The sequence below is a fragment of the Triturus cristatus genome, chromosome 5_1 (genome assembly GCF_964204655.1).
Source record: "Triturus cristatus chromosome 5_1, aTriCri1.1, whole genome shotgun sequence".
NCBI classification, from domain to species: Eukaryota; Metazoa; Chordata; class Amphibia; order Caudata; family Salamandridae; genus Triturus; species Triturus cristatus.
The window spans coordinates 618,304,095-618,316,147 of NC_140587.1; the positions used below are offsets into that span (position 1 = coordinate 618,304,095).

Here is a 12,053-nt window from a genome sequence, read left to right on the forward strand (position 1 = left end):
AAGTACTGGAAAAGAAGGAGTTCAGAAGATAGGGGGCAAACGTATGAAATGGAGACGCACCACCTGTGCATCCCAAACTAACTCACGACAAACATGCATGATCGCTAAATGAAAAGAACCTCTTTTACAGTTACCTCACGAGGATAAACAGATATCTGCATTTCCAGATGACAAACAATTGCATTATTGAGAAGCAAAAAGAACATGAGAATTGAACCCAATGAGAATGACCACCCATAAATATTTGTCTCGCAACTGGCAGTCACACTTTATATCAAGAAATATATATGGAGAACGGAGGCAAAAATATGTATGCACACATGGAAGGCAATTAATCTATATAGCATGAACAGGAACAATTGCAAACAATCAACTGCATGATCTGAAATGAGTAGTCATCATGAACTTTTCAGTACATAAATTAGGGAGTGTACTTATAGGAGTAGGACACAATTGCACATAATCACATTTGGTGGGAAATGGTTGCAAAGACTTGCCAGGGCACCCTACCTTAGGTTAGCGGTCTAGTTATTTTGGATTGAAAAGGTAGAGGGACTTTTAACAGACTATTACTGTAGGGTGGACTATATGGTCTAGTAGAAGGCTCTGGAGTCAAAACGCACTGGCCATATAAAATAAATGATTTGTATGAACTAATAAAGAAGAAACATCGCCTTTTCCTTCACTGTAGGGAATGCATGACTGAAGGGGAATTCTACAGTGTAAAACATCAATGTCATCTCCAGAAGTAGAATCAGATGTTTTGTTACAAAGCAAAATGAGCACATACTAGCCGGTATTGGACTGACCTAAACAATAGTGGATTTATAAACTGACCAGGCATAGTAAATTGAACGATATTGTGCCGGACTGCATAGCGAGTGCAACAGGTTTCACTTTGTTAAAACAAAAGCAGTAATATGTACCTCCAGGAGAAGGGTCACACTGAGTACACCTGCCTCGGACACCAGCTGCGAGTGCACTGAAGGCCCTTCCCCGGTGCCAAAAAACCCTTAGAGCGCTAAAGCTTGTGTCTAATTAGATGGGCCCAGTGTCCCTCTCCAAGATGCTATTTCACTTCTTCTGACAATTCTGAAGTCTACAGCTTACATTGCTCTTATGAAGAACCGTGTCTCTTGCATAAAAAGTCAAACCCTTTGCAGGCTCATCACTTTTCTATATATGAGGCCCGTTCAGAATGCTGTACTAAAGTATGTTTTGCACATTAATTTATGCAAGTGAGCAACTGTATAACAAACCAATGCAGAAAAATCTATCAGCAAGCATTAGTATGAATATGAAACGTCACACTTTCTGCCAGTGACGCATCTTTCAAACTAATCAAACGTCTGTCGTCTTCTGCAAGCCTCAGGTCTACTGAATTAAATTAATTATGCATACCTGTGCATCTTTGAAGTACATTTCATACAGCTGAATGGTTCGTCGGCTGGCTTGACTTCCATGATAGACAACCACATTCAACTCCGTCCAGGTGCGAAACTCCCGTTCCCAGTTGGGAATTGTGGACAAAGGGGCAATGACTAAAAATGGGCCTTGAATTCCCTTCAAATATATCTCATAGAGAAATGTAATGGACTGGATAGTCTTCCCTAAACCCATTTCGTCTGCTAAAATGCAGTTTCGCCTAAAATTAAAATAACAGTAAAAACTATTAAAATCATTAACGTACAACACATACAATATTCTTACACTTCAGGAAAACAAATCACAAAAACGTACAGTAGAGAAACTTGTGCAAGGGGTAGAAATTTGTACGGTAAACTATTTACAATCCAAAAATAGTTAAGGTTTTGTACGTCTTAGAGAGTGACGTTACAGTTTTAAAGTTCTGCAAGGCTGAACTCCGCTCAAACTAATAAGTTTCCATAAAAATACCAGTTGTTGAAATAAGAACAAAAAAAACAACTTACATGTTATACCAATTGAACAAAAGCCAATTAACTCCCTCCAACTGGTATTCCCTGAGATTGTTATCGTTTTTATACTCTCTGGAACTCTCCGATTTCTTCCACTCATCAGCAGGAGGTCGCTCCTGTTTCAAATACAGTAAATCCCATTAGTGGTTTTCGAAAGGCCACATTACTGTGCTGTTTTCAAATAAAACTGCAATGCGGCTTGCCAGCTCTTACCACACGCTCTGCTGTAGGCTGCCTAGCCTTCAGTGCCTCAAATTCGTCAATTTTGACTTGGTCTATATCCTCCTTAACTTCCCATGTGCAATCTTCGTACGGAAGCGAGCACCACTTCACCAAATAGTGCATAACGGGCTGTGTTTTACATTTTCAAAAGAAAAAGCATAATATATCATTAACTACAACAGTTACTAATTTTTACAACAAGAACTATTGTTACGTTCTGAATCAATTCAAGAAAAGAACGGGGAACATATAGCATACAATAATCTAGCACTTGAAAACATTTGATCTAAATCTTTATTTCCTAACCAAGTAATACGTAAAATACACTGCTTCACGAGCAATGCTTGGTTTAACATCTCATGTCTTTTGTTATTTTCTGATCGCTCATCACTTAACAAGATAAAGACAAAGTTAGGGCATTTGCACATTTCATAGTAATTTCTTTCCAATCATCACTACTGACTTCTTATTAATTCGATATCCCATCTTATATACACTCCCAATTAAGTTTATTTCGCCCTCTGTAAAACTTCCCTTAGATGTAGCAACATTGTCCTTTCTGCAGTCATCCGGGATTTTTAGCCTTTTGCTGGCTGTAGAACTCTGTGCACGTTACACCTAACACGTGATAAAGTGCCTGTGCCTGGCTGCTCCACTGGAAATCTCTGGGTTACAGTATTACATTTACTAAAGTCAATTTAGGAATAAGAAACCGCTAGAAAAACAAACAACATTTTCATAGTTATGAGCCCGTTACCTGCTGCACCCCTCCCTCGCCCTCTCCCCCGCCCTCTCCCCTCGTTCTAGGCTATTTGGGGTGGTCCTTGCTTGGGCCTCCATAACGTTTTGTCCATGCCGAATTTCAATCCTTTTTAGGTCTCGCCTACGCAGCGCGCATGCGCTGCAAAGGCAAAAGACCTTTAGCAATCGCTTTGGCTTTTCAGCCATAAACGTGCACGCGTTCCATTGCCTTCAATGGCAACGCGTGCACGTCTGGCGATTTACTTACGGGAGCGAGCGGCTGGCGCCATATGTTATCAATTATCGTGGCACCAGCCGCTCGCTCATGCAAGTGAATCGCGCAGGCCCCCTCCTCTCTCCCCTCCCCCTGCTGCCGCGCGAGGCGCGCTTGTGCTTGTTGCCACAGCTGCGGAGCTGCAGAATGTGTTTTCTGCTATAGTTTGTATACCTTGAGCTGGCAATCTCCGCATCGGGAGCTTGCATGGTTGTCTCAGTCCCTGACCCTTTAGCCATGTCGTTTCGGATTCGCAGCTGGCACCGTGCCCATTGCCGCAGCGAAATGAGCATCTTGTCCCCAGCGATGCCCTGTGAGCGCCGGTGCTCCTGTGGGCCGTAGTATTTCCTGTATTGCCGGATTTGCGGCTGGCACCGTGCCCACTGCTGCAGTGAAATGAGCATCCTGTCCCCAGCAATGCCCTGTGAGCGCCGGTATTCCTGTGGGCCGTAGTATTTTCTGTATTGGCGGCATCTGCTTAAAAATACATCTCCGCTGCCTTCGAAGATGAGCCCGGCGTCCCATTATGGCGGCAGCGCTGCTTTGCCAGCTGTTCCGTGTCGGCAGCAGGAGCGTCTTTAGTGTTAAGTAGTTGTGGATTCCAGCTGGGAAATTACCACCTATAATGTGCCCACATCCTCTGTCTCTGAGTAGGTAAGCCTGGTTTAATGTGTTCACTGTTCGCAGTAACAGTTTACACCAGGGGTGGACTGCGCTACTGGCAGGATGCCAGGCAGGCTGGGCCCATGTAAGGCTGGCAGGATGGGCACTCTGTAACCCGCCTGGCACACCGGTGGGCCTCTCTTTACACATCCCTTAAAACATGTTCACCAGGGTAGAGGGAGTCGTAGTCCTGGGAACTCTACTTGCTACTTTTATACCCCACTATCTTCTACAAGGGAGCTGCGCTATCACGATGTGTGCAATAAACAGAGGGCTACAGGTGATATAAACTAAAAAGTAAGGGAGCTTGTCATTCTGCAGAGTGGTATAACTATATATGCACTCAACATCAGAGGTCTATTACAGGTGCTGATAGGTAACAACCGAGGACTACAGGTGCTGTAAACTGAACGTTAAGAGTGCTTACCATTCTTTGTCTTTTTTGGCAAACTTGCTAGCTGAGATACTAACAAATGCAGCCTCTGATTTGATTGAATGAAGTTGGGGGTGGGGGGGGGCGAGCTTTCTCTCTAGATAGTAGTGTTATTGGTGGGGGGCACTACCACTCTATGATCATGCTCTTTTGACAAGTTCCATGGTAGGACCGTACACTACCTGCCCCTACGCTCTGCAATTCTTGGTCTGACGGTAGTGGGGTTAGGCACGCGGCAGTGGTAATACCGCCTGCTCGCATGCATTACCTGCCCCACGGTAGTTCTCAATTCAAAGCTCATCTCTTCTGCTTGGACAAAAATACCCATTATTCAAAAGGAGTAGGACAGTCCTCTCCGAAACAGTTTCTGTGGAGATGGCTGGCCTTATTTGAGTCCTTTGTGTGGATTGGCCTTCGTCGGGCAACGTAAGCGCTATATAAAGGCACTTTTGATACGATGAGTACTTTTGTCTTAGTGAACGTGTTCACATTCACTCGAGGGCATTATGGGGTCATAATGGCTGCTACCTGTTATGTATTGCCTATTTTATGGATGATTACGCTTACAAACGAATCCGGATGCAATTACATTTTCTAGCAGTTTTTCAGAAGTCTGAGAGAATCTGTTATGTGTTTCTTACTCTCGTTAGAAAGACAGAAGTGGAGGCCATCGGCGCTGCATTTCAACAAGCTTTCAACTGCGAGGCCCCCTTACAGATTTTAGCTAACACATGTGCATACTAAACTTAAAATCATCTCGCTGCCTGATTTGCCCCCCTAGCATGCCTTAATGACACACACCCTCACAGTTCAGGAAAAAGCCTTCTTCCCTTCACTCTGCTCCCACTGCTTTTATTAAAGGGGCTGTAAAATGCGGACATTCCTCAGCCCGCTGCTTCACAGGAGACTCTACAGGCTCTCCTCAGCCAATTAACACCTTAAGCAGGGACACAGGGTTGTCATGCGCAAGGGTCCTTCTTGATTAAAAAGCACAGAGCTTCTCTAACCTCAAGGAAAACATAGCCATGGCAGGTTTATATGGAATATGAAACTGTTTGCGCTATTACACTGTATAAAAATGTATTTTGCTTGTGAAGTCGCATTTTGGCCTTAGTTACTTTAAAACAATAATCACTTTTACTCATATCTTCAAAAACACTTCTATGTTCATTTTTTTTGAAAGGGTCATTGAGTTATTCATAATCTATTAATTATATATAAGGTAACAAAAATGCTTATAATGCTTTTTATTATAACTTTGCAACATGCTGCACAACAGCCACACTACTCTACAACATAGCTTAAATACGCTAGCAAGCCAATAGCTCTGACTAACACTTACAAGATCCCAAAGGCGAGACCTATTGACTATGCCAATGCTTGTTTAGAATATCCAGGGGATTCTAAAGGTTCCAAGGGTTTGTGGATTCCCTTGGAGGGGACCGAGAAAATAGTTAGAATATAGCTACATTTTGAGTTTTTTGAAAAAATAGGAAAAAGGGCTCTGGATTAAAGTGTCTTTCATAAAAATGGCATCAACAAATTGTTTGTTATGCTAAAGTCACCATCTTCACAGCTTTCAGGGACATACAGAGCTGAACAAAAAAACCCACATTTTTTTCACCATAGTTTCGGCATTTGTCGAAGAGGTAGGCAGTTTTCCCCATTTTTTGTGCCTTTAACCTACTTCGTTAGTAGTGGGAACCAGTGTGAAACCCATGGGTGATCCAGGAAAGCTATATACATTTCTGAAAAGTAGACAGAACTCCAAATTCAGCAAGAGGTCATGTGTAGATCCCTCAAGGTTTTCCCCAAAGAAACCAACTGCTAAAAACAAAAATTATATATTGAAAACGAGTAGAAAAAAATAATTTGTGACAATGTTTTCATCTGTAACTTTTTGTCAATGGCACATTTACAAAAGCCATGTACCATTACGTTCATCAGACAGTTTTGGTTGTGGGGATATCTAGGGTTTGTAAGTTCTCCAAGAACCCGAGGTACACAGAGCCAACAACTGAGCTGCACCGTACAATGGTTTTTCATTGTGTACTGAGTATAGATGAATTCATATGGTGAAATATGTAGAATGAAAAATAGATAAAGCTAAACTGTGTGTTACTGAAATGGAAAGATATGTAATTTAGGAGCAGTGGTTAATTGTACATCTCTGAATTTGAGTGTACCAGTAGGAGCATATGACTGAGGGTATTTTTCAAAATGTATTCTTCCTTACAGTGGCTTACATTTGGAAAGCACAAATGCAGTGAAATCCAATTGGTAATAACAAATATCAGACTATTCTATGGTCTCACCGGTCTTCTGTTAAAAATGGTTAGCTCACTTGTGCGGGTAGGACTAGTGGCTGCAACGGGAGCGGAACAAGACGCAACATGGATACATCATATTTTTCCACTCAAAACGGACCCAATTGTTTGCTAATTGGGTAGCTGTGGATTTTGAGCCCTAGCTCACCTGGCACGGCACTTAGGGAAACTTAGCACACCTGTACATTTTTTTTAAACTACAGAACTGGGGGAATCCAGTATGGGTGGACTTGTGTAGCTCTTACCAGGTTGTTCTATCCAGAATCTCTTTCAAACCTCAAATTTTGACCAAAAAATTACAAACCACATTTTCCTCACATTTCTGTGATGGAAAATTCTGGAATCTGCGGGAAGCCACAAACTTCCTTCCACCAAGAACTACCTAAGTCTTCCTATAACAATGACACCTCATTTGTGTGGGTAGGCTTAGTACTAGCAACAGGAAATGGCCCAAAATGCAACATGAAGTGGATAGCCGTATATTTTTTGCCCAAACTCAGGCAGGGCCTAGGTAATCCTAACAAACGGACATTTTTTTAAACTAGGCAACTAGGGGAGCAATGTGTGTGTGTATATATTTACTCATTTCAGGTTGGCTTGGTTGGTATTTTACCAATTCAAAGCTGTAATACTGTGCCCGGAGTGGTAAATGGCTTTTGTCATTTTACAGCTCAGCAAGGACAGCACTGTGCTAGTCCTATGCTTAAAGACTTTGTGGTAAAAATGGCAAAAGACTTTGTCCATTTCCATCTCGGCGTGGATAGCACTGTGCTAATCCTATGCTTAAAAACTTTGATAAAAAAGCAGACATTTGAGGTGAGCAGATCTAGAGTGTCGCTGGTGTTGAGAGTGCTCTATACAGGAGCTGTTTTCCACCTAAACTTGAGAACTACCCAGAGTTCTCTGCTTCTTTTTGTGTGTATATATATATATATATATATATATATATATATATATATATATATATATATATATCTATATCTCCAAGCTACCACTTCCACCAGCCTTGAAACTCCTTCAACTGCTTGCGAAGTAAGTACACGAGCCAAAATCAAGTGCAAATTTCATTTATTTGCCCAGAGCGACGGCCATAACGTTTCGGCTCCTCAGAGCCTTGCTCATATGACATATATATTTATAGATTTCAATTGAGCTCCCTTTCACTTCCACAAAAAGGAATCAGCTGCACCAACAGGCTCGTTTTTTAAGTTTGTTTATTGGCAAAAAAAGAAAGACGACACGTTTCGACCTCCTCTGGTCTTGGAGAGAGATATAGATATTATTTTTTGCAGGCAAAACATGCCCAGCCACTGTCCTTAGTGAGAATGATTTATTTATGGCAACAGCAGGTAGCATGACGGGTTTCGACTCATCCGAGTCTTAATCATATGCTTCAGCGTAAGAGGCCACTCCCTTTATCTTTTTAATAGAAACAGTTAATTAACAACGATGAGGAACACATGACACTGTTTTGCCCTTTAAAGAAAAGGTTCCAGCTGAAATATTTCAACAAATTATTTTAATATGATTAATCTCATTTGATGCTTCGATGAATCCAGAAAAAGTTAGTATTTTTCGCATCTCTTTAGAGACACTGCACGTTGTTCTTCCTCAGGAACCACAATGTTCTATTTGTAAACCTCAAATGTGTCTGTGTCCTTATTAATCTGGCTTTAAAAAGTAGTTACAAACTATATATATATATTTTTAGAAAACCCCAGGGGGTGGCAGTCACCGGGGCTGAGGGAGTCCCCCTGGGCCCCCGCACATATTTTTAGGATGCCCCCCGGGGGCTAATTAATAACAAAGTGCGGGAGCCCACGCTTCGCTTTTTTTATTTTCGCGGCCGGATCAGCGGATCCTCCGCGCATCCCGCGATTTAATAATGAAATTAAAACAAATGCTTTTTTTGGCCCTGGGGGTCCTTATGGAACCCCCTAAGCAGGCCTAGGGGGTCAAGTGTTTCTACCATACCCCCTTTTCTTTTTTTTCACGTTTGTTTTACTGATTTCTTGTGCCTCGGTTCTACCGAGGCACAAGATGGCTGCCAACACCTCATGATTTGAAGTGTTGACAGCAAATTAGAATGCAGCTCATGATCGGGAGGGTGCACGGATCCTCCGTGCCTCTAAATATCAAAACTTTTATTTTTGATTTTCTCAGCAACTACTGACCATTTTTAAAAAGGTCGCTTTCTGAGCCAAGCAGTACCTTTATGCCAAATTTGGGGGAAATCCGTTCAGCAGTTTCGGCTGTATCCTTGCATAACTTTTCCTATGGGAAATTGATTTTTTCACTCTTATTTTTTTGAATTTCTCAGCAACTACTGAACGGATTCACACCATTTAAAAAAAAAAAAAAAGGTCTCTTTCTGAACCAAGCGCTACCTTTTTGCAAAATTTGGAATAATTCCGTTCAGCAGTTCGGGCTGTAGTCGTCTCTAAAGTTTACTATGGGAAATAACATGGAGAAAACTGGTTTTGACACCCCCCTTTTTTCTCGGCCCCCGCTTGGCGAATCACCCCACAACTTTCAGGATAGGAGCTGACCAGAGCGAGACCAACGTTTTGAACATTTCGTGAGGATTGTCAACCGGCGCCACAGTTATTGGGAAAAGAAGAAACGCTTTTTGAATATAAACAAGGTCCTAACTATAACTACCTACTGGTGACCGCCAGTAGGAGATGTATATATATATATATTCTCCGAAGTTGAAGCCTCTGAGGGCGAACAAGTGACAAAAAGAAAGACTAATGAAACAGCACCCACAACAACTACTTTTTTTCACGAATATCAACTAATGAGAGAAGCCAGGCAACGTCCACCGATAAGAACTCACCCCCCGGAAAGAAGAAACGGAAAACACGAGGGGGAAGGAAAGGCAAGAGATATTTCACCGGTTGGACAGAGGACAAGGAGCAAACGAGGAGGGAGGGGGAAACGAAACTAGACGTGAGACCAGAAAAGCAAACAGTGATCAATCTCTCCAGTAGACAGATTACTCAAGAAGAAACTAAGATTTTAGAACTGGGCCTCAGCTTTTGTCCGACAACACAATTTGAATATACTAATACACGCATAGATCTTTACAAATTTATACGTAAATTAAAACTGTTGAAAATCCATTTGTTACGTCCTCAGAAGATCAGAGAAAAAGACACTGTAAATATGGAGGAAAGTGATCTGCTCACGGGAATGGAATTGAATGCACTCCAGGCCATGAGAGAGCTACAAACAGGAATCAGCAGTAGTCAGGATGACGAAAGTGAGACCATAGACTTTTTGGAAGAGATGGGGATCACACAAAAAGGCGCTATGAGCACCCTAAGGAGAAAATCACGATATATTCCACAGTCATCCAACGATGCAATAGACACTTTTCTCGAACTGGTAATTGAGGACCTGAAGAAATTACAAGCAAGAGGTCCGGATATGACCAAGGAGAACTTAACCAGGAATCAAAAAAAGCTGTTAATAAATTTGAGCGAAGATAATGATCTAATGATCAAACCCTCGGATAAGGGGGGGAAATGTGGTGTTAATGGACAAATCATCATACCGTAAAGAAGCAAGGAGACTGCTTTCAGACAAGAGCTGTTATGAAATTTCAACTGCCATGAAATATGAAACAAGTATACAAAATTTTCATCAACTGGCGAAAAAATGGAGACACAAGGTATATTGGGAGAAGAAGACTTTCAATATATCAGTTGTGAGACACCGGATTTACCGACTTTTTATTTTCTCCCTAAGGTGCACAAAAGCACTAGAAATCCACCAGGGAGACCCATTGCTTCTTCAAAAAATAGCTTGTTAGAAAAGACTTCGATATACATTGACTGTTTTCTCAAACCATTGGTAACGGATCTTAGCTCTTATGTGAGGGACACTAAGGATTTTCTGAGGATCATTGCCAATATAGAGTGGGAGCCCGACATGCTATTGGTAACTCTCGATATAAGGAGCCTTTATACTAGTATAGAACACCAAAAGGGACTCGAAGCAGTGGAGTTTTTTCTAAAAAAGAGAAATCTAAAATTTTATGAGCATAATATGTTAAAAGAATTGATTACATACTGTCTCTATAATAATTTTCTTCTATTTTCAGGAGAAATACATCAGCAGAAACAGGGTACTGCGATGGGCACGTGCTTCGCCCCCAGCTATGCGAATTTGTTCGTTGGCTGGTGGGATTAGCACGTGGCCTGGGCAGGCAGCAATGAAATTTGGCTGGATAAAGTGATTTTGTGGTGTCGATTTATCGACGACCTCTTCATTATTTGGAGAGGGTCGATGGAGGAGGCCTTGATGTATGTAACAGAATTAAATAAGAATGATATGAACTTGAGGTTCACGGAGTGTTCAAGTCAAACGAATATACCCCATCTTGATCTTATGGTATTTGTGAAAGAAAATAGACTGGAGACTACCCTCTATAGGAAGCCCACTGCAGGGAACTGCGTATTACACGCTAACAGTTTCCATCCTCAGAGCGTGATCAGTGGAGTACCATATGGGGAACTCATAAGACTTAGACGGAACTGCTCACTAGATGAGGATTTTGAGAAAGAGAGTAGTAATGCCTGTAACAGGTTCCACAAAAGGGGATACAGACAAGAGACCCTGATGAATGCAAAAAGGAAAATCAGGGAGGTAGAAAGAAATGACCTCCTATTAGAAATGGGGGGGGGGGAGCAAAACATCAATCTTAGAACCCCAGGGGAAAGTGAGGATGATAACTGAATATACAACAGGGTCCACAGAAATCTTCCAATTTTTTCTAAAAATGTGGAAGGTACTTAAATCAGATCATGTGATTGGATCCATTATCCCACAGACCCCACTGATAACATACAGGAAAGGACCAGGTTTGAAAGACAAGTTAGTGAGGAGTCACTTTTCCAAAACGCCCAAGAGAAAGGATTTGATCAGTGGATTTTTTCCTTGCATGAATTGCAAGGCATGTAAGAACAGCTCAAAAGTAAAAGATTACAGCATACCAGGAAGGAAGTCTAGACGGAAAATCAACAAACTTATGAACTGCAACTCCGATTACACGGTGTACTGTTTACAGTGCCCGTGTAATAGGAGATACGTGGGAAGCACGATTCATCCCACGAAAAAAAGATTCTTGGAGCATATGCGTGCTACTAAAAATCGGGATGCAGCATATCCTGTTGCACGTCATTTTGAGGAGAGACATGAATCAAATGCCAACTTACTAAGATTCTTCTGTCTAGACCGCATTCCCAAAAATGAAAGAGGGGGAATAGAACCAGAAACCTAAGAAAACTGGAGTCACGATACATTGTGGAGATGCAAACCAAAACCCCGATAGGGTTAAATAATGAGGAAGAATTATGGGTCCACATAGAATAATAAATAGTGGAGAGGAAAGTGATAGCCCATTCAGGGCGTAATTAGTTGTGGTATGACACCCATTGAGGGTTCAATTA

At 41.7% G+C, this 12,053-nt stretch overlaps 1 protein-coding gene across 5 annotated transcripts in view; it reads right to left on the reverse strand.

Moving 5' to 3' along the window:
- Positions 1-12,053, reverse strand: part of CHD7 (chromodomain helicase DNA binding protein 7) — an 801,383-nt gene that overhangs the window by 161,049 nt on the left and 628,281 nt on the right. For all 5 annotated transcript variants that reach the window (XM_085605557.1, XM_085605559.1, XM_085605558.1 and 2 more), the window contains exons 10-12: positions 2,151-2,288; positions 1,932-2,053; positions 1,402-1,645 (exon numbers count right to left, since the gene is read on the reverse strand). In XM_085605557.1, the coding sequence (XP_085461683.1) occupies positions 1,402-1,645; positions 1,932-2,053; positions 2,151-2,288 (504 nt within the window). The remainder of the gene's footprint in view (positions 1-1,401; positions 1,646-1,931; positions 2,054-2,150; positions 2,289-12,053) is intronic.